This window comes from Phyllopteryx taeniolatus, chromosome 19 (genome assembly GCF_024500385.1).
Source record: "Phyllopteryx taeniolatus isolate TA_2022b chromosome 19, UOR_Ptae_1.2, whole genome shotgun sequence".
NCBI classification, from domain to species: domain Eukaryota; kingdom Metazoa; phylum Chordata; class Actinopteri; order Syngnathiformes; family Syngnathidae; genus Phyllopteryx; species Phyllopteryx taeniolatus.
The window spans coordinates 15,084,473-15,106,713 of NC_084520.1; the positions used below are offsets into that span (position 1 = coordinate 15,084,473).

Consider the following 22,241-nt stretch of genomic DNA (forward strand, 5'->3'; position numbering starts at 1 on the left):
GTGCGCGCACGTACGTCGAAACTCCTCCCACTGCCCCTTTCGGACCGGTTACCCAGTTAGCCGCGCGCGGATTGAGTCAAGTGAACCTACCGAGAGGTGGTGTTGACCGTCCGCTGCAGGTTTTCTCTACGAAACCTGAACAATTTCACTTTCGGAAGCGAGTGACAAGCAACGCAAAGACCGTATATACACATTTTTTATCGGGAGGTTTCGCCGGTGCCGGAGTCAAGGTGACGCGGTAGAAAGGAAGAAAGTAAAACGCGGAGTGAAAGCGCCTGACTGGAGCTTGAGGATCAAAGCTAATGCTAAGCCACCTAGCCGTCGCTAAATAATTACACGAAAACTCGTGTGATTTTTTTAAACCGTCGTTTGCTTTGTCATAACCGCTGATATCACAAAGTCGATGTTCGGGGAAGCATTTTAAGAGTGCACGCCGCATTCGGTTAAATTAGTTGGGTGTTTGCCTAGGCCACAAGCGACTGGTATTCGCTTAGCAAGATTAGCTACCATAGCCGGTATTGCTGAGGTGACACCGGCTCGAACTGCTAAAGATAGTTTACAACCGACGCTACTTCGCATCGGACGGTTAGTGTTTAGCAGTTTCGATACTTTTTTGGTACTGTGCTTCTTCGCCATGCTGAAACAACAGCAGCCCAACTCCGGCGGGAGAAAAGCGGCTAATGGTACCACGGGCCCCGCTGGTATGTCTTCTCCTGTCAGTGGCGGCGGCAGCAGCGGCAACAGGACGCCGGTCGGGAGGTGAGTGAGCCGGGCTACACGTGACAGGAAAGTCCGGGGTCGAGCGAGGCCTACCGGTTAACGCTCAGGGTGCTCAATGGGGCGCGTCTCAGCCACAGAGCTTCTCTCCTGGCCAATCCAATTCCTTATTGTAAGATTGACAGGTGGGTTGACCCAATCCGATTCCTCAAACGGAACCGAAAACGACTACAAGGGGCGGGTTGAACTTCGGGGAAACCATTAAGTGGCAAATCAACATACAGGTGAAAGAAAGTTTATCTGGCCGGTCAAGACCCAGAAAGGGGACGCAGCTCGGCGGAAAACAATAACGGATTTGCAACGCTAACTTCAATGTAGCTCGTTCAAAACGGCGCCCGGAGAGCCATTTAGTCAACTTTGAAGAGATTTAAATGGCTAACGCAAGGTCAGTCGTGCTTCGTCGTCGCTGTTGCCAATGTGCTGTTTTTGTTTTGATCAGATTCGCCCGAGCCTTTGTGTTGTAACCGTGTATGTTTCTTGGCTGCGTTACAACCTCATTGAGCAACCCTCATGTTTCTAGTTTGGACTGAACGTAAAACATCGCATTTTGTCATTTGTACTTCGGGCTTTTTTGTTGTTGCTTTTGTTCACGACGAGATTTGTTTGGAATTTGAACAAAATCGTCATTAGCAAACGTACTTTGGGGGATTTTTAATTGATTTGATGTAATGACAGCAATGATTTTCTTGTTGTTTTAAATGTTTAGACTAAATTAACGTTACATTGTTGCTCTTTATCTGACTTCTGAAAAAAACAACCTTAAATATCTGTTATTGTTCTTCCACAGGAATCGAACTTCTGCAAAACCGTCGTTCCAGTCTTCTCCTGTGAGTATCTCGGCACAGACCTTTTGGCCAGCAAACAAAAGCAAAACTTTAAGAATTTTTACCTAATGGAATAATTGCAGAACTGGTGGTGACTCATGTAAAATACATTTTGCAGACCGACAAAAAAATGTGTGTAAACCACAGAGCACCAAAGATCTAAACTTTGCATTTTTCTTAACTGAATGAGGAATTTTGTATCTGCAAGATTCTGTTGCTTTCCAATCACACAAGGTGAAAGTAGCTGCCTCCATTGACCTCACTTAACCTGATATGATTAAGGTGGCATTTTATGTTGCGAAAAACAGGGTAACGCCTTGCTCACTTAGTCCCAAGTAGATTGATAAATATATCCTATGATATCAAGATAGCATGTTTGGGATGTGTTGCTTGAATCTTGATAGATACTTTGTGTCACATCCCTTGTGCAGGTTTTTGAGGGTGTTTACAACAATGCTAGAATGCTTCATTTCCTCACAGCTGTTGTGGTGAGTTTTCTTTGCTCATTATCATTATTATCCTCTTCTTTCAGTTATTATTATTTTCTTTCAGAGAATTGATGTGTCAAGTAGCTCTGTGATTACAATTTTCAAATCTGAAAAAAATCTTTTAGGGTTCCACTTGCGATATAAGAGTGAAGAATGGCAGTATGTTCGAAGGCATTTTCAAGACACTTAGTTCCCGGGTAAGGCTGCTACTTCCCCCAACATTATTTTTACTTGGTTATATGGCACACAAATAAGCAATGCAGAATTATCAAATGCGGAACTCTTATTATTCATGGCTGAACATTGGCACACATTCCATTTCAATGGTAAATCTATTAAAATGTGTTCCCCCCCTCATTTTATGCAGTTTAATTGGGTGTACAAGATTTTTGTCATGTCCCACACACAATTCGTGTGTCTTATAAGTGGTTAAATGATAGTAAACAATTTATTTTTTGCATGGTTTTATTGTCCACGTTACCAGTTATTGATTTAAAAAAAAAAAACATTTTAATCATGTGTATTGTCTTAACGTGTTGACCCTCAATGTCGTTAGTGCGAGTTGGCTGTGGACGCTGTGCACAAACGCAGCGTGGAGATCTCGACATCGACTCCACCGCGGAGGGAAGACATCACTGACACCATGATCTTCAGCCCTTCAGACTTGGTTACTATGATATGCAAAGACGTAGACCTCAACTATGCCACCAGAGGTACACGCTCCAGTGATTTTCAGTGTCACATTCATGTTTGATTCGCAATCAATGGTTTACTCGTTTCTGTGTAAACAATGATGAATGAAAGTGCACAGTGCAAGTAAAGATTACTTTAAGTACCTGTGAGTTTGCAGCGTGTCGGTTTACAAAACTGCTTTGCAATGTAAGCAACAAAACCAAGTTCTTATTGTGTGGTTGAATATTGTATTATCTTGAACTGTGCGTAGATACCTTCACCGACACCGCCATCAGCTCCACTCGCGTCAACGGAGAACACAAAGAGAAGGTGTTGCAGAGATGGGAGGGAGGAGACAGCAATGGGGAGAGTTATAATCTGGACACTGATGCAGTAAGTTCTTCAGACACGGCATTAGCATCCCATATTGATATGGCACCATAGTTCTTTCCAAAAACACCTCCACTAGTTGTTGTTTGTATTCTGTTATTTGTCTTTGCACTCTAGTTGACGTATATTTTTACGTTGTTGTAAGACACTTGTTTCCATAGAGCCCTTTAAAGATGTCACTTCACACTCCTATATTGCCTTGTTGTGATTTGTTTCATTGAATAGTTTGTTGTTTTCCACCTTAGTCCAACGGCTGGGATGCCAACGAGATGTTCCGTTACAATGAAGTGAAATATGGAGTCACGTCAACGTATGATTCCAGCCTTTCTATGTATACGTAAGTTTCTGTAACACCCACCGAGAAATGTCTTAATGGACTAAAACCCACATTTCCTTGAGTTTTTATTGTTCCAAATTTATGGTATGTTATTACCAAGTTAGTGGTGTTTTCTGAGAAAACAAAAAACGACTGAAGCATGTATGTTGGCTGAACATATAGTCGAAAAGCTATAGTCATGTTTTATGTGTTTTGGAGAGGAAAAAGGTAGAGCTAAAAACTGGTTGCTCCCCCCCCCACCTCACAGTGTGCCACTAGAAAGAGGCAACTCCGAAGTGTACCGACAGAGGGAGGCCCGCGCTACCCGCCTGGCCAGTGAGATTGAGTCCAGCCCCCAGTATCGCCACCGAGCGGGCTTGGAGAACGACGAGGGTAAAAGTGAGGAAGACAAGTACAGCGCTGTGGTGCGCGACAGTACCGATCGGGAGCGAGGCCACGAGAGTCCCCGTGAACGGGAAAGGGGCCGAGATAGCCCTGGAGCCAGGTGAGAGGCGTGATGTTCAAAGTAGGGTCTCCACATTGTGATGTCCAAGCTCACAATTACATACATTTGACTACATTAGTGTTGAAAGGGTTGCTGTAAATGACTGTATTTCTGTATTAATTAAGTGTTATCATAATCAAGTTAACTTGTGTAATCTAATGTCCAAAAAGAGCTGTATCACAAACTCTGCATTTGTAACAAGAATAATGCTGAGTTCCACCACGCATTATACTGAGAGCTGTTTGTTTTTAGCTTCTCGACAAGGCCAAAAGATGTTACCTTGACTGAGAAGTATACGAACTTCATGAGTTTTCCCAGTTAGATTCGTTTTTTTGAAGCAAAATCTCTGCCTCGATGCTTTTGCAGGGATCATTTTTCCACGCAAATGTTACTGCAGACGCATACAGCACTCCGTGTACAAATAAGTTGGCACGATGGCGGCGAGTCAGGAGAAAAGCGTCCGTAAAAGACAGAATGCCGGTGCGCTTTCAATAGCTTTATTGAACGAATGGGAACAAAAGAGAGAAACAATGTGCGAGTAGCTATGGCCTCAACTGATGCACAGACACTCAACACACAGACTGGCTAACCTGCACTAACAAGAGCCAACTACACTCTCATTTGCTAACACACACGTCACTCACTAAGCCAGGCCCCGCCTTTTAAAGCCACACACATTCAAAGTCGCAGATAATTACACTTCTTCCAACACATTTGCGAGTCAATTACACTCACCACTAGCTCGTTCGTAGCTGTAGTTAAATACTTCTTTGACAGTGTGATCATTTTTCTTTGTCCAGCTTTTGCATCGATTTTATTCGAATATGCAGGTGTACGTAATTTAGTACAATAGCTTCGACAATTAGTATAAGCAATCAAGCAAAGGTTTTATTGACAGCTTGACTGGTGTGTTTTGTTACTCAGGGAGGTCAAGTACATCCCATTACCTCAGCGGCAAAGGGAGATGAACAGAGAGCGAGCCGAGAGAGGTCCCGGGGGTCCTCCGCCTCACAGTCGTCTCACTGGGGGTTATCGCTCCACCCCTCCATCCTCTTCCTCATCTCCCAGACCCCCACTGCCCCCCGCAGCCGGCCCCCAATCTGGCGTCTCCCCCTCGGAGCGAAGCAGCCCCCTGTCTGGCCGAAGCGGGGCATACGCTGCTCACCACCCCCAGGGAAGCCCCAGTCCAGGCCCCGGCTCTGGTCCCGCCAGTCCGTACACGCCCGCTTCTCCGGGGGCGGCACCACCCTCTGCTGCCTCCCTCTCTACTGCCCATTCTCCGACTAGCCCACCTGCCCCCCATGGACACTTAGTGCCACATTCCCACTCCGTACCACACTCCCTGTCAGAGGCTGCTAGACCTGTCAATGGAGGTAAGTAGTGTTTGCAAGTCTCCGTTTTGGTCAATTATGTTTTATTTTTATAGGGAGGCCACAAAAGAACACTGCGAAATTATTGATTTCTTTCTATTCCTACTTACTGATTTATGTTTGAGCAAAAATGAACATTTTGGTTTTATTGTATAGTCTGCTGATGTCATAACTCCTAAATAACATACAAATATTGTCATTTGGAGCGGTGTTTCTCATTGCAGTACAAATACTACTTGTGGTTCACAGGCACCCTCCGCTGGTACGCAGAAGAATCACTGAAGACTGTTCAGTTGTATTTAACTTTTGTTTTTAATATTTAAGAACTGTTTCTTTTTCAACATTTATTTCAGTAAGATTTTTATTCAACCTTTTTATGCAATACATTCTAGCAGAATCATTTGTGCTCCAACTGCATAATGTTACAGTGGGTAAACATTTTTGTCGCTTTTTAAAAAATTATTATTATTTTTTTTAATTCTCTTTCTAGAACTGTACATTGTAATTATTTTTAAAAGGCTGCTACATCACAGCTTTCTGTTAAAAAATTATGGTGTAAATAATTTAGGATTTTTCAGTATTTTGGGGTGGTCTGCTGCCCTGTATCCCACTAGAATAGATCCGCCCCTGCACTGAGCAGCAGGGAAATCCCATTTCCACATTCAGAATTAAAACAAGCGCAATATGAAGGAAGATGACAATTTGTAAACCACAGAGCACAGTGTTTACAAAACGATCTTAGTGGCATGTTCACAAGTCAGACCTTGACACCAATTTGATAATTTTTTATCCATTGGAGTGTTATGAATAGAAGTTTTGTTTCAATTTTAGTAGGAAATCGTTTTTTTTTTTGTGTTCTGTCTTTCAGTCGCCACCAGGACTTCTCCCAAAGCTCAAAGACCTCCACAGTCGAGCAGAACAGTTCGCACTCCCAACACACATGCTCAGTCCACTGGTAGCATATTCTCTCATTTTATCTGTCAGCTGCTCTATAGTACCATGCTCTCCTTTTATATCTGCTGACGAGTTGGATTCTGTCCTTGCAGCCACTCGCTCGCCGAAATCAGCCTCTTCCCAGGACACGCCTTATTTAGACACGTCGTCCATCTCCTTGCCGGTGCAGAAGACTTCCGGCCCCGCCCCTCTCTTCCCCGTGGATGGTACAGTCAACCCTTTCACCTCCTGTTCCCCCTTGATAATGAAAAGTTTGAAATCAAAGTCTACATTATTCTGCAATGACACCAAGTTCATCTGCCAAATTGAGTCAGTCGACACACCTAATGAAGCGGCACAACTCATTAGTTTGTCATTTGTCCTGCCAGTGAATGAGATCCTTGGCGCCGCTGCAAAAGAACGCTCCGTGGAGAGCCCCGGTGGCACGGAGGAAAGCAAGAGCAGCAAAGGTGAGAACGTGACAAAATGGCATGAAGACGCAACACCGCAACTACTTGCTCAAAACCTGTTTTCATTATATGCCGTTTCCCCTGCTTCCCGGCTAGCTCCTTCAGTTCAACAAAGGTCACAAATTGAGGAGCTACGAAAGTTTGGCAAGGAATTTAGGGTAAGTGTTTGCTTGCTTTTCCATGGCGTGTGAAATTGGAAAGGCGTTGCCCAATTTCAAGACATTGGTACACTGAAACACACCACTACAATTATTTGGGAAAAAATATTTGACTTGATAAGCAAATACTTTTCATATAATTATATTGTAACCTTAAAAATTAGATTGTTTCATTAAATTTAGACATACTTCTCCTGTTACTTTAACCACAGTCCAATTAGCTTCCTGTTTATTTTAGGATTCAATACAAAATGTTAAGTCACTTACAGAGCCCTTAATGATCAGCCTCCTCCATACTTGGTGGATTTGTTGTCATTTTTGTCCTGTTAGGGCTTCGCTGTGCTTTAATACCAATGTTTAATATTTTGTACTGTGAAAGGTGCTACATAGATAAGTTAGTTACTTAGCGCTTGTGGTTTTCCGTCCAGCTCCAGCCAAGTGGAGGCAGCTCAAGCTCTCCGAGCTCTCCCGCAGCGGCGACTCCCCCCGCGGTAGGCGATGCCACGCAGGCCAGCGCAGCCAAACCTTCGCCGTCAGACGCTCACGCCGCTTCCGAACCAAAGCCGCAGCCCCCCGTCCCCAGCTCCTCCCACCCTCACCCTTTGCCACTCCCGTCCGATGAAGCCTCCAAGGAGGCCGTCACGCCAGGTGCCCCCAACTCTGTTGCCGCGGGAGCCGTTCCAGACAGGCATTCACCGGCTGCCCCTCAGCCGGCCAGGACCCCAGGAAGTGAGGAAGGCACGTCAGAGCGCACGGAGGGTGTGGCAGAGTGAGTTTAAAAAATGTTTAAAAAAAAAAAAAAAAAGATGAACTTTTTTTTCGCTGTGATGGGAACCATTTTAACATCTTTGTCCTCATGTGTAGCCAAGTGAAGAAATCCACGTTAAACCCCAACGCTAAAGAATTCAACCCCATCAAAGCTCAGATGCCTATGGTGAGCCTTTAACTTGTATGTTGCATGTATATGTGTAATGTGGTCGGACCCATACCAACGATCCTGTTTTAACCCATTGCCTTGCTGTACAGACAAAACCCAACACTGCGCCCACCCCGCCCCGACCCACTCCCCCGAGCCCCGTGGTCATTCAGCACCCAGGGGGGCAGGGTCCGCTCTACAACGCCCCCTACCTGTCCTATGTGTCGCAGATTCATTCTGTACAGGTACATAAGTAGAGATTTCTGATTGGATTGTCAAAGAAACTTCTTCAACTTTGATTTACTTAAAAAAAATGCTTAGTGCACCACGTCGCAAGTACTTTCTGGTATTCAAGAATGAATTTAGTTGTTTTTGTTTTTGTTTTTGTTTTTCCCCCCCAGACCCCACAAATGTACCAGTACACTATGTCTGCCGTCGGCCAGGGAAAGTACCCCAGGACCAAAGGTAATGCATGGAACCTTCTTTTTACTTCATACTGAAGGTTGTTATACCTTTAAAGTGGTACCTTGACTAATGAGTTTAATTGGGTCTATGACCAAGTTCATAACACAACTTGCTTTGTCAAATACTTTTTTCCCCATGGAGATGCCATTAATCCAGTCCAGCTGTGAAAAACTACCACATTTCTGTATGTTTCTAATGAAGAAAAATAGCGCTCTTGTGTAAAAATGGGGTCTGTCATTAAACCTTGTAAGTTGGGCCACTCTTAAGTCAAGGTACGTCTTTAATTTACTTAGCGTTGCTATCACGAACTTTGTGCCCTAAAGCTCTCAAATGGCTACCTCCCTATGACCTCAATTAAAACAATGCCACGTTTCAGGCTCTGTGGTGGCGCCGCGTTCAGACCATGGCACGTCGGCACCCCCTATGCTGCAAGCTGCGGCGTCAGCCGCCGGCGCCCCCTTGGTTGCCTCCCCTTACCCTCAGTCCTACCTTCAGTACACCCCGCAGCAGTATGGTCAGCAGCAGGTCATCCAGGCTATGTCACCCTACCCTGGACAGGTACTAAACGGCACCCCCCACCACCACCCATGTTTTGCTTTGACATTTCAAATAATGGTCAACTTCTCTTTCAGCCCATGTACTCCATGCTGCAGGGGGGAGCTAGGATGATAGGGCAAGGCGGGGGTCCCCATCCGCAAGCCCTTGGACCTCCAGGAGGCCCACAGTTCCAGACACAGGGGGATGGGCCACAGGGACCTCAGCAGGGCATCTATGGTGAGGAAAAGTGTAGTTTTAGCACCCGTTCTCATGAATTGATCTTAAACCTGGCAAAAAAAAGAGAAATGAATAACATGGACCGTCTTTTCTCTTGCAGCGCCGCAGTCCTTCTCCCACCACTCGGGGGCAGTACATCAGCCACAGCCATCCAGTACCCCAACGGGCAACCAGCCCCCACCCCAGCATGCCGCACCCAGCCCCGGACAGGTGAGACAACCCCGGAGACTTTCTTGCCTACATAAAGGGTGTCCATAAAGTCTCTTTACAATTTAATTCATTCATATGAATAGGCTCATCTCGTCTGCCTAAAAGCATAATAGCCCAAGTCGTTTTCGGAAAATGAGAAAAAAACACAACAAATTAAATAAGAAGACTCCATTTGACGGGATTAAACCTTTGTGGATTGCCATGACCCGGATGAGTGTGAATCTACACAAACACACACACAGTTTTTAGCAAGCACTTTGGCATTTTTTTTTGTTATTGTTACAGTAAGTTAGAAATGACTTTGGCAGTTACGTTATTAGGCTAGCGATCTGTGGAAATTATTACAAAATGAGAAGTAGATAATTAAGTTTTTTTGTTTAAGTGATTTATCTTATTTTTTTTAATTTGCTTGTCCACTCATCTCAAGTTCGAATCTTGTCACTGTCTCCACAAATTGACTATGACGATACAGGTTTTCCATACTTAAGAATGTTGTTTCAGTGAGTCACCATTTCGGATATTGTTTCAGTAAATCACGAGACTCATTTTGCCCTTGAGGATTACAGTGATTAAAAAAAACAAAAGCAAAACATTGATGGCCAGCCAACTCTCCACTCTGGTTTGCTGACGCCCACGTCACTCACCAGGCCAGGCCCTGCCTTTTAAAGCCATACACACAAAGGTCACAGATACTAAAAGAAAATGTGAGGATGCCAACCCAAGTGGACAAAATAATACCAGCCCCTCACGAGCACTTAAATAATAAGGCAAAAGAAATTTTCAATCCAATTAATCGGTAGAATACTCGATAGCTGCAGACAAAAACTTGAGAAACATCTCATCAATTTTTTGTAAAAGACACGGCACATGCTGTACGAACACACATTGGTTGTCTTGTGATATGGCAGCTCCCGAAGTGTGTGTGTAAGAGGTCTGCTCGTCCAAAGAACACATTGAATGTAATGTGATCTTCACGTCATCTGCGTGGTTGAGTTCACAGTTGTGACAGCGACTGAATGCTGACGTGTTCTTTCAGAATGCGCAGTCAGGCCCACAGCCCCAGTCCTTGTACCACTCGGGTCCACTATCGGCACCAACCCCACCCAACATGCCGCCGGGCCACACGTCCCCGCAGGGCTCCTACCCCATTCAGGGCTACAGCATCCACGGCCACCAGGGCATCCCGCCCACGTACCCCCTGGGGCAATTGACGCAGGTAGGAACTTGCACGGGCTTACCTTTTGAAATCCCGTTTCCAACGTAAACGTTTCATTTTGTCGTGTCCCTGCCTTCGTCAGGCCCATGTACAAGGAGCCATGTCAGGTCCCCACCACACGGGGAGCCACGGTCAGCCCCAGTTAGTGATGCTGCAGCCTCCCCCGCAGCAGGGGCCCGGCTCGGTGCCCCAGCACCCGCAGCACGGACCGCAGCAAGGAACACACCAACACTTTTACATCGGACATCCGCAAGGTAGGAAAATATAATATTATACATGTAAATTGTTAACCTATCCACTGTTGTTCACTGGAAAAATCACCAATCTGCTGTTTTTGTGCTCTTTATGAAATGGCCCAAGAGGATGCCCAAGCACTACTTTTTGGGTCAGGCAGGGCATTTGGCACCATATTAGGACATTTCAGAAAAATTGTGGAATCTATAGTCAATTGTAAACTTTTTTTCTGTGGTGTCAATTACTCACATTTTTTCATAATTTGCGATTGGGCTCAGTCCCTATCACCTGCAAATAACCAACCAACTCAGCTATAACACTAGATGGCGCCCTGGCTAGTAAGAAAGTAGTAATTGGTGTCAAAGAATGTGAACTTTCAGTGCATCTTTTTTTCTTAATCAAATCATCTGTAAGCCATGTATTTTTAAAAGTTACGTTGGCCGATGAGTTAGAAATATTAAAGTGTTTCGGAATTATAGTTTGTGGTATGGTAAACTCTTAATATAGTTAAATATAAACATTTGTAGGGGAGATGTCAATTGCATTTTTTTAAGCCCGTTATTTAAAATTCTCACTTAATTTTTTCTTTTTCACTGCTCACAGCAATGCAGGTTCAGACACACCCGGCCTCCTTCCATCCACCTGGAAACTAAACTTGTCCAGCATGAAATGTTCCCAGGATTGAGCGCCGACATCCCCGCGGTCCACTGGACGACGAGCTAACTGAACGTCCGAAAACAAGACTGACAGCAAAGTGCAGCGGCCGGGGAAGGACAAAAGTCTCACAGCACCTTCTTCTGTTGTTGTTCATTGGCCCCAGAAGAGAAGGAACTTTTTTTTTTTTTTAAATACAAACAGATGAAGATGGCAAGACGACAACAAAGACCGCGGCGGCAGCAGCAGCAGCGTCTTAACATCTGCTCAAATCCTTGCGCTCCTCTTCAACTTCTTCCTTTTGTTCAGAGGCAGGAGGCACCTTGCCCGCTTGGACCAGTCAGAGGACAAATGGTTTGACCTTCCAGCCAAAATGTTTTTGGCCTTGTCGGGTGTGTTGGCTTTTTGACAAACGCACGCACACACGGGATGAATACTGCACGACAGGAGGCATTTGAAGAGGACGGGGGATTTTTAACAAATCAGTTCTTTTAACTCGCCCCAATAGTTAAAAATCACCCTCTGACCATTCTTCTCTTCTTTAGGAAAATAAAATAATAAAAAAATGGACAAGACAAAAAAAACGTTAAAAACATAATGACCAAAAAATAAAGTTTTCAACTTAACTACAACATACTGTGGTATTTTATTTTTTCTTTTGTTTACAGGGTTGCAGTTGCGTTTAAGCACATATCATTCTACAGCTTACTATTCATCCAGGTCACAAAAATCAAGTACCGGTAAGTTACCTCCCCGTGGGTATGGAAAGTCTCACACACACACATATGCTCTTTGTCACAAGTAAAACAGTTCAGCACACTGGTAGAACGACTTTGCCTTATATTGTTTCAACTACTGCCTTTGACAACAGCAAGAAGGCCTTTTGTTACACAACTACATGTTACTAATGACGCTGATCTGTGCTCCAGTTGACATCTGTGTGCTACTTGTAAAGAACTAGAGATTAACTAGCAGAATGTTATGTCACTAGTAGCACACAGTTGTCACCTAGTGCAATGCTTCCCAACCTTTTTTCCGCTACGGACCAGTTCATGCTTGTATTGCTCTCAATTGTCTAGCTAGTGAGGGCAAAGTGTACCAGTACATGAAGCTGAAACTGGATATCAAATTTGAGGAAAAACTATGCTAGTTGAACAAGTGAAATCAAGTTCTACTAGTTAAAATATTAGGCTCCAGCACATCCGCGACCCTGGTGAGGAGAACCGGCTCAGAAAATGGATGGATAGTTAAAATCTAGCACAGATGCAATAGGTGTAGTTTTGCTTCACTACTAACATGCAGTTATCCTACTATGTCGTACTAGTGTGCAGAAATGTCATACAGTAGTAAGGCAGTCGTTCTACTAGTTCACTGAATTGTGTAATTAGTGAGGACAGTCTACTACTCCATGGACCATAAGCTGGATATCAGTGATAACGAATAAATACGCAAATGGCTTTCTCCAAAGGGGGACTTGTCATTCTCGTTTGCATCCAGTGATCCCACTCATTACAATGCTGCAAGGTTACTTCAAACAACCACTAGGAGGCACCCGCTGGATACAGCAGCAGCCACACTAGCGACATCATGTGACAGTCACGTCCTTGTTGTGACTCCCGTGTGGGTCAGTGGGACGCGGTGTCCCCTCAGGGCGAGTATGGCACCAAACGTACTGCCGCTGCGCGACAGCCAGCACAGCTCAGCTCGTTGTGCGTCAACACGTGCGCGTGTGGCCTACTTTCCCCTTGCTGTGGGGCCGCCCACGGTGGCCTTGATCAGTGCGCCAGCGAATAGAGCAGCTCGCCGCTGCGCTCCAGTCGCTCGCGGTACTCCAGGCGGACGTAGTTGCCTTCGGGGACCCCGCGGGTGCCGTGGAGGAGTCCCCAGCAGCAGCAGGCGATCACGGCGGTGCTGTCGCTGTCACCTGGACATGATGGGGCAGAAAACAGCTTTTATGTGGCTGTAAAGATCCAACCATCCGTTTTCTATAAGGCTTATCCTCATTTAACACATTCACTGCCATTGACGGCTTTAGAAGTAAAATATCCATGTTGACTGAGAAGGTTAAGTTGTGCTGGAGACCATCAGAGCTGATTTTGGGAACACCCTGGACTTGTGGCCAGTCAATGTCAGAGCAAATAGAGCAAACATTGACTTGTCCAATTCGCTGGCAACACTAAATGAGGACAAGCGCTGTAGAAAATGCCCCCCCCCCCCAGTGGCTGTGAGCAACATAACGACTTCCATGATTCCACTTCAAAATAATCTGAAGCACGATGAAACTGCGGTTTAACATTTATCGTAACCTCCGTGGAAGGCCGCACTGCTCATGAGCTCCTCCCAGTCTGACCCGGCCGCCAGCAGCGCGTCCAGCGCGATCATGGGCGCGTCGTGCCCGCTGCGCCCCGCCCAGCCTGCCAGGCTGAACGTCTCATATGCTCGGTCCCGCTCGGCCGGCCCGTACGAGTCGGGCCATATTGGGGGCCCCACCCCATTCGAGATGCCCCTCGTGTCTAGGTACCTGCGGCGACACATTGCAAAGGTACTTGCTACTAAAGTAGTGCAGAAAACAAATGACGTATATGTGATTTTTTTATTTATTTATTTTTTTATTCTACTAGTTAACACCTGGTGCTTCACTATTAGTACTAACACGCACATGGGGAGCTGGGTGCTTTTTCCTAACAAGAACAGTGAACCCCTGCACCCTATAACTAGCACCAAAATGCCCATTAGTGGTTTTGCCTATATAGCGAGGCTATATTACTAGGCTACTAGTGGGTGACACATACCTTCCGTTGGGCTAGTAACTTACTAGTGCCACACAGTAATTTACTAGTAAGGTTTAATTGCATACTAGAAGGCATACAGTGGCACCATTACTAGTGAGACAGTAGTGTGCAGAATTGTCTTGTGAGGACAAAGAGCAAAGTAGTGCATTACTAGTACAGTAATTGGGATGTGTCCCGTGACGGAAGCAAGTTTGACAGGCGTGGGTTATGAGAAGTTGCTGATGTCAGCGATGCGAATGCGAGGCGACACGTGCGTCGCCGTCTTACCACTGCCACTTGTCGCAGAAGTAGCTCCAGTCTCGTTCGGTCTCGTCCACAGCGAAGCCTCGACGCTGCACGAAGTTCCTGGCGATGGGGCACGCCTCGTTGAGCAGGCCCACGCCCCACGTGGTGAGGGGCCGGCGCTGGACGGCGTACGCGGCGAAAAGCGCCGAGGCGACGGCTCCCAGGAAACCGGTGGGGTGAGGGTGGGTCATTCTGCCCGTCTCCACGGCAACCGCCACCAAGGACAACAGCTGGTCGGGCTTAGGGTATCTGTTTGCCGTGAGCGAGGGTAGGAAAAGGTTTGTGCTCAAGGGTCACGTTTGATTTTTTTAAATAGATGGATAAGGTCATATGTAGATGAGGGTTAGAAAAAAAAAAAGTTAAAATGAAAATGTAAACTATGTAAATTGGTTTAAATTTATATCATTTATGTTGACCAATTGAAAAAAAATTAAATGCATATTCAAATTTAACTCATTTTATTTACAAAAGATTTGTTTAAAATTATTTTTTAGTCATTTAAAATAGTTGTAAATATTTTTATTTAAAATAAATACAACCGATTAAGAAAAGTTAAGTATATAAGTAAAATTGTCAACTTTTATCCGTGTTTTTATTTTATTAACATTAAATTAAAGAACCAATTAAGAAATGTTGAATGTGTATGTAAAATTATTTATTTGACTTGTATGTTAATTAACCAATTACTTTGAAACATTTTAATGCATATGTAAAATAAATTTTATATCTATTATTACTTAAAATGACCAATTGTAAAACCCTATATATACATATTCAAAATTGTTTATTTTGTCGTTTTTTATTCTATTAAAATAAATTAATATTTTAAAAACTTAAACATAAAATTGTTCATTTTACTAATATTTTGTTGCTCTACTATTGAACATTATTTGGTTAATATTTAACAAATTTTGAATGCATATGTAAAATTATTTTACTAATATTTATTTAAAATAAATTGGCCACTTTGAAATAAATAAATTATGTATTATTTTACCAATGTTGTTATTTAAAATACATTATTTTTAAAAAAGTTAAATGCTTATGCAATTGAAGTTTTACTTATTTTATTATCAAACAAGTTAATGTTATTTTTTCAAAATAGTAAACATGAGTAACTTTATTTGACTTACATTTTATTATTTTACAGTTTGAAATTAATTATTTAACCATTATTCTTTTTATTTTTTTTAATAACCTGAGGCCAATGCACATGGATCTCATGGCAGCTCCGCAGCCCGTCCCCTCCGGGTTGTATGGAACTCTGTAGCCCCCTTCCTCCCCAGGCCTCAGCTGCGACACTCCTGAAAGGAATTTGGACATTTCATATTTTTTTTTTCTTTCTTCCTAGGAATAAATACCAATTTTTGGGACATATTTCGTATAATTAGTTTTTTTTTTTTTTTTTTTTTTTTAATTGTTGCAATATTACTAATTTATTCCCATAAAATGATGGTTTAGTTCTGCTTACCTCACAAATGTATTTAACTTTTATTTAATTTTACTTTTTGAATTTTCAGTGATGCCATGTTGTTAATCTGGGAATTTTTATATTCACTCATTGAAACAACAACTTTATTCCACACAATATTGAAACTTTTTACAATATTCTGGCTGCATGGTTGTAACTTTGCAACATTATTCTACTATGACTACATCTTGTTTTTAATGACTTTTTCTTTTCAAATTTCTTCTTGTGAGAGTCCAAATTGTTTGCAACTTTACTTCTCTGTGGTCGTAATCTTACAATTTCATTCCTCGAACTTTATTCTTGTAGTTTTGTTTATTCAGCTCACTTTGGACGTCCACTCGTTAAAATTCTGCCTTTTTTCTTGTGAGACTACGGCCTGACTTTTTTTCTCATAATAGTTTTTATTTTACTATCGTAACTTTACTACTTGATAAATTCTTACCCAGAATGCTTGAGGGTCCCGGTTTCCTCCCTTCCATGTCTTTCATCCCCTCCACGTAGCGAGCGGCTACCTCGTGCAGAAGCTCTTCTCCCTTCTTGCCTGTGGAACGGAAAATATGATATCTCTCATAGTACAACTTACTTCAGTTGTGTTTGTTTGCATTCAATAGTGAATGATGGGAAAGCCACACTTGGGTTAATTCGATTACGGTGAACCGCCCCATATTCGCATGTTTTTTGGGGGAACCTATTTTCCATTATTCGCTAAAAAAAAAAAAAAATCACATCTATTCACCGTTTAGCGCTCAGATCGGCTATTGAATTACAATTACAAAACAGAACCAAAAAAAATGTCGTGTTAGTTGTAAGTCACAGTACCACAGTATTCCCTGACTTCAGAATGAATGCTTCTTTCCATAACACCTGAGAGACTAGACAGTTAATTGGGGTAAAACATGAGCCGTGCTCCGTGTTAACATTTTAAAAACACGTTACACAGCTGTGAGGTCTGCAGCTTGTTTGCCTTGATCACCGCAAAGGTCACAGCTGCGCCCAATAATGCCACGAAGGGCCGCAAATGCGATTTAACCTTCAGCCTTGATGAGGAGGGCGGCTTGTGTGCGTGCGTGCCTTCCTGCGTGATGAGGGCTCATCACATAAATCCAATCACGGAAAGGACGAGAGAGAGAGAGGGAGAAATGGGCAAAACGTGCGATTTAGAGCTCACCGGTGGCGAGTCCCTCGGCCGTGGCCAGATGCAGGACGGTGTCGTCGCTCACAGGCCAATCGGGGAGCTCGGCGTTGATGTTCTTCAGCCCGCCGAGCTCCTCCAGTTCCTGCAGGTCAAGGAGAATCTGAACTGGGGTCCAGTGACGCACTTGGGCTAGCATGGGTGCTTTAGAGTGCCTCGTTGTTGGCCATAGGTGCACGCATGTAACAGAGACAACTTTTCCCCATTCCTTTTTGAACATGGAAAACTAGTGTTGCGTGTGTCATCGTCTGTTGGCATAGCGGATCCCACCTTGTGAATGGCTGGTCCGGACTTGTTGTACTCCCACCTCTGGTTCCTGTAGCCCAGAGCATCACCTGCACCACTCAGCAACATGGCTGCCTTGTAGTGCTCCATTGTAACAGCTCTGCAACCCACAAAATCCAGAAAGATGCTCAGTACTTTCATTTTTATCAGGATGTGAATAGTTTGCACAAGCGCACACTTAATGGAAACATTAGGTGTTTATTATTGTGGTTGTGGCAGCACGGTGATCGTTGAAGACTTTAACTTGTCCATCGGTTTAGCTGGCTGTTTGTTTATATGTGCCCTGTGATTGGCTGGCGACCAGTCCAGGGTGTACCTCACCTCTCGCCCAAAGTCAGCGGGGATAGGTGCCATCTTGACCCTCATGAGGAGAAGCACGGTAGAAAATGGATATTGTGGTTTTAGCTCTGAATCACAGTGATGTTTGATATTAAATATTACATCAGGATCTAGAAAACCATTCACACATTCATATCTGTAGACAATTTAGTTTTTTTTGGTTGGTTTTTTTTTTTTTTTTGAATGCGAAGAACCACACAGGAACAGCTTCAAACCCTGAATCTCATAACTGTGAGGCAGGCGTGAAAACCACTACCATACCATGCTTCCCTACAGATGACAGATTTTGAAAAAAAATAAAAATGTGTGAATACAGCGTATATGTAAAGAGACCTCTCACAACTAATCATAGATACAAACTGATATTCAAGTTCAAGTCAAGCGTTCCACCTGCAGAGGTACCGCAAACTCACCGCTCCATCGCAGCGACTCTCCCCGGCAATGAGTGCTCACAAGGCGGCCGCGCACAGTAGTCGACGTCGGGACTGAGGAGCCGGAAGCGGTGCTCAAACGCTTCCTCGTCCTCGGCGGAGTTCGATCGCAAAAGTGGCACCGTGGCAACGTATTCCGTGCCAACAATATTTTATTGACTACTTTGTGTCCCGTTCTTGTCGCTAAATAAACGAGCAGGACTGTCTAGAAGACTTGCGGCCTAAAAAAAAAAAAAAAGGAGACCGCAGCGAAGCACATTTAAAGGGCAGCTACAAATAAAGTAGTCCCCCGGTATTCGCCGGACATGAGCCCAAGGATTGCCAAAAATAGCTTCAAAAATATAAATATAAATCACTCACTCGTCTTAAAAAATTAAATAAAAAAAAAGGCTTAATCGTTTACTAGTAGGTAAAAGTGGCACTAGTAGTGCAAAAAAAAGACATTCTTGATGCCAATTATTGTACTACTTTCATCATAGGCACCATCCTGTGGCATTTTAGGGCATTTCAGAAAGAGCACAAAATGTGAAAAGCTGAGCTTTTGAACAAATCGCTGGGTACAGCTTCCACAGGAAAAAAGAAGGTGAATTTGTTAAGTGTGAACCACAAATCCGCGGGGGATTCACCAAACCACGACGGTCTCCCATTATTCCTCAAAATTGAATTCTTACAGCAGCATTATTCTTGTAATTGTATTTTTCTTTTCTTTTCAAATCACTGTTGCATTTAGGTTCATGTGCTGACATTCGCTTGTTAAAATTACAACTTAATTCTCGTAAAATTAGGGTTCTCTTATGGAGGAAATACAAGCTAGCTACCTAGCCCGCTAGCCAGCTAGCTAGATAGAAAGAACGCTAACCTGTACGTGTTTCCTCTTCACATTCTGACTTTTTTTCTCATAAAAGTAACATTTTTATTGACGTAAAATTGTAAGATTGTGACTTTTTTTCCCCCTCGTAAGATTACATTACGATATAATTCTTGTTCCTTTCACTTTGAAATTTGTCTAAATCCTTAAACCCAACAGAAATCCAAATCCAAACCCTCCATGCTCCTCCTGCCCTCGCATGATGGACACGGGCAGCTGTCGGACGGTGATGCCAGACTGATTCCCACAGCTGATGCATCCACATTTGGCCACCATCAAAGCGAATGTGTTTGGAGCTGAGGTATCAGGTGAGGGAAGGATCATTCCACAACTGGAAGACATTTTCTGTCCCCACTCACCCAGTGAAATTTCAAATAACCCTACCACAAAATACACAAACCTGGCATTGTTGTGTAAATTATACTTGTCCCGAGACAAAATGTAACTGTAGCTGTCGTAAAAATGATTATTTATTGGTATTATTTACAGTACCAAATCATCCCCAAAATGGCTTTTTTCTCTTGTTCCATATCCAATTTAACAGATAAAAAAGTTGAATACTTTTTTTTTTAGTATGTTTTTGTTATGTCATCCTTGCGATTGCTAAAAGATTTTGTTTTATCACATATTTTAAATAACCGTAATAGAAATTACGGCTATAAGCAAAGAAGACGGTCACAACTGCTTAGTAAATTGTAGTCGATTTCACAGAGAATAAAAAATTTATGGCTGTGATTATCTTTCTACATGTTACTCATCTGACATTAGCATTGATTTGCAACCTTGTTAGCAACTGCAATTATAGTGATACTAAAATGAAATTAGTATTTAAATAAAATGTAACTGTTTTTATTGAATTGTGAAATATTTATTCAGCAATCTGTTGGAAATGTATGTTTTTGGGGTGAATCTGAACTTTATTTAAAGTTAATTAGAGGCAGTTTAACTTGTGGCAGGTGTGTGCTGATTCCCAAGAAGTCATAAGAGCGTGTGCACACTTGTGCAACCACATTATTTGCTATTAGCTCACATTTAACAGTGGAAAGAAAAAAAGTTTTAAAATGATTATATTGATTTCATTTTTATTTTGACGTCACAAAAACCTGGCATTTCATCAGGGGTGTGTAGACTTTTCAAATGCACTCCATTCATTCTAGGCAGCATAAATGAAAAAGCAGTGAAAAGAAAACATGACTAACGTCCCCTCCTCTGTAATTGCATCAAACGCACGTTTGACCCGAGCGCAAACCAGGCTCCCACGATGCCCGGCGAGACGCGTGACGGGCGGCGAGAGGAGATGATATGCCGCTGTCTCCGTCAGCCCCCACCCACCGAACCTCAAAGGACCCCCACTCAAAATACCTCCCAGACTTCCTCAACTCATCTCCATCCCCGTCCACCGTGGCCCACAATAGCCCAGCAGCAGCTCAAGTTCCAGTGTTGCCTAGCAACTGGATGGTGGGAAACAATCGGGGCTGTCATGGGGGGATTTAACAGCCAGCGAGTACGTTTGTGTGCGCGAGGGGGAGAATTATAATCAGACACAAATACGCACGCATTAAATGCAAATGTGGTGTTTATTGCACATCGGGGGAAACAAAAAGGGTTGGGGCACAAATCTTTTTTTTTTACGCAGATGAAATTACCAGTTGTAGTCCATTTACTGAAAAGAAAAAGCAAAATTACAAGGCGACAATAAATCGCAAAGTGATGAGAATAAGTCGTAAAAAGTCAAGAAAGTAGAGAAACGAAAGAACAAAATACATTTTCTTTTTTTGGTTCTTCACAAAATGTTGAAAAATATGATTTTTAACAAATATAACAAATATTTCCACAATTGACTTTTTCTTAAAACCGAAAGAAAAACTTTTTATTGTGAGATGACATTTATTCCCAAAAATTCTTGCTGTATTTCTAATGATTTTTCCCCCCCGTTTTGGATACTTCTTTGCACTACACAAAGAAGTCCATTAAAATGTTGTTCATGTTGAAGGAGAATACAATGTGCAAATATTTCTTCAAGGATTTCATCCGTCCCTTGATTTTCTTGCTGCTCATTCTTCTTACTCAATCATTTTTCATCTTTATGACCGCTCCCTTTTTCTCGGGTTGCGCTTCCCAATTGGCCCTGAAGGCATAATTTCTGCTTTTGGAAACTTGTGTCATATTTATCCTTGAGATGGATGTCGAAAGTAAAGCGCAACTAAAGCAATTTGTTATTCAGAAGTGAGAGTAATTGTCTTTGCAAAGGCACAATGTTGGCTTTATTCCACTCGTGTACCAGATCTCATTAGGCTGTGCGGGCATGCCTAATAAAGTGGCCCCTCATGTACGAATCGGAAGAGAAAGAGGCTCTCACTTCCGACCTTTAATTATGAGTTGTGCATTCAGTTAGTTTCAAGACAGAGAAGCAGCATTCACACTGTATGAAGAATAATAATAGATTGATTGTCATTTTCTGTGCATATCTAAGCTTCATTGCATTCTTCTTTTTGGGTGATTTTTATTTTTTTCCTCATTTCCTCCCACGAAAATGAGATGCTTTTTCACTTGAAAATTGTCCTCGCACAAGCCGAGGACGACGGGGCAATTTCAGCATATGTTGTTTGTTTACTCTGACAGACCGTTAGAGTCACAGTTGTTTGTGAAAAGCATGCGGTTATCAAATCACACAAACACTAAAACGCTGAATATTTATGTTCATTTTATCAGTGAGTAGAGGGCCGACTCGCCCTTTAGGCGATATCGGCGAACGCTAAGGATGTCGTGACCTCCAGGGGGAGCCCCAAAAACATCGGGGGGAAAAAATTCACCTGAAAAGCTAACATAGATTCAAATATAAAGATCATTTGTAGAGATTAAACCTGCATCTACATTGGGCTAATCTGCGCTTTACGTTGGGTTTGCTTTCTTTTATTTTTCTGTTTTTAATCGTCAATCAATGTTATTCCCTTTTTACTCCTTCATATATCAGATTTGGTTTAAGAAAAATGTAGGTTTACCACTGTCGATCTGGATTTAAGACACACTGACACTTCCACAGTGTAGATGAATGATGGCTGTGAAATTCTCCCTCGGGGCTTCAAACACAAACGTGTTCACATGGGTTTATACAGGCACACACTCCAAAAGTTGCAAAATTACAACAATAACTGAAAAAATGAAGTCGTGATATGTCAAGAAAATGTCAAAGAGAGAGAGAGAGA

At 43.0% G+C, this 22,241-nt stretch overlaps 3 protein-coding genes across 8 annotated transcripts in view; 2 read left to right on the top strand and 1 right to left on the bottom strand.

Annotated features, from left to right (window-relative positions):
- The first annotated feature begins 88 nt into the window (after window positions 1-88).
- atxn2l (ataxin 2-like) lies at window positions 89-12,006 on the top strand. Of its 4 annotated transcripts, none has more exons than XM_061757271.1 (23): window positions 89-759; window positions 1,565-1,604; window positions 2,033-2,089; window positions 2,215-2,286; window positions 2,646-2,802; window positions 3,033-3,154; window positions 3,397-3,488; window positions 3,736-3,972; window positions 4,897-5,345; window positions 6,211-6,297; window positions 6,389-6,502; window positions 6,665-6,745; window positions 6,842-6,903; window positions 7,332-7,672; window positions 7,768-7,837; window positions 7,930-8,064; window positions 8,221-8,284; window positions 8,661-8,842; window positions 8,917-9,058; window positions 9,159-9,268; window positions 10,305-10,484; window positions 10,567-10,738; window positions 11,322-12,006. In XM_061757271.1, exons 1-23 carry the CDS (start codon window positions 635-637, stop codon window positions 11,369-11,371), a joined length of 3,141 nt encoding a protein of 1,046 aa, XP_061613255.1. In that variant the 5' UTR covers window positions 89-634; the 3' UTR covers window positions 11,372-12,006. The 4 variants fall into 4 exon arrangements, with proteins under 4 accessions (XP_061613255.1, XP_061613256.1, XP_061613258.1 ...); XM_061757274.1 differs by lacking the exon at window positions 89-759 and adding an exon at window positions 920-1,162; XM_061757272.1 differs by lacking the exon at window positions 2,215-2,286.
- adprh (ADP-ribosylarginine hydrolase) lies at window positions 12,000-18,387 on the bottom strand. Of its 2 annotated transcripts, XM_061757341.1 has the most exons (8): window positions 18,150-18,387; window positions 17,383-17,497; window positions 17,089-17,197; window positions 16,363-16,461; window positions 15,648-15,753; window positions 14,432-14,698; window positions 13,679-13,893; window positions 12,000-13,296 (listed from the first exon to the last, which is right to left on the bottom strand). In XM_061757341.1, the coding sequence occupies exons 1-8, from the start codon at window positions 18,155-18,157 to the stop codon at window positions 13,148-13,150; spliced, it is 1,068 nt and encodes a 355-aa protein (XP_061613325.1). In that variant the 5' UTR covers window positions 18,158-18,387; the 3' UTR covers window positions 12,000-13,147. The 2 variants fall into 2 exon arrangements, with proteins under 2 accessions (XP_061613325.1, XP_061613327.1); XM_061757343.1 differs by lacking the exons at window positions 17,089-17,197; window positions 17,383-17,497; window positions 18,150-18,387 and adding an exon at window positions 16,740-16,938.
- Window positions 18,388-18,586: 199 nt separating this feature from the next.
- Window positions 18,587-22,241, top strand: part of doc2a (double C2-like domains, alpha) — a 41,762-nt gene continuing 38,107 nt past the window's right edge. The window contains exons 1-2 of one of the 2 annotated variants that reach the window (XM_061757326.1): window positions 18,587-18,853; window positions 19,195-19,343. The gene's annotated coding sequence lies outside the window, so the exon portion shown is untranslated. The remainder of the gene's footprint in view (window positions 18,854-19,194; window positions 19,344-22,241) is intronic. The other variant, XM_061757327.1, reaches the window with a different exon arrangement.

Coding starts and splice junctions, on each gene's coding strand:
- atxn2l (XM_061757271.1), top strand. CDS start 635: ATGCTGAAACAACAGCAGCCCAACTCCGGCGGGAGAAAAGCGGCTAAT. Junction 2,090..2,214: donor ATTTCCTCACAGCTGTTGTG/GTGAGTTTTCTT, acceptor AAAATCTTTTAG/GGTTCCACTTGCGATATAAG. Junction 7,838..7,929: donor TCAAAGCTCAGATGCCTATG/GTGAGCCTTTAA, acceptor CTTGCTGTACAG/ACAAAACCCAACACTGCGCC.
- adprh (XM_061757341.1), bottom strand. Junction 16,462..17,088: donor GGCCGAGGGACTCGCCACCG/GTGAGCTCTAAA, acceptor TCCGTTCCACAG/GCAAGAAGGGAGAAGAGCTT. Junction 13,894..14,431: donor TTCTGCGACAAGTGGCAGTG/GTAAGACGGCGA, acceptor GTGTCGCCGCAG/GTACCTAGACACGAGGGGCA.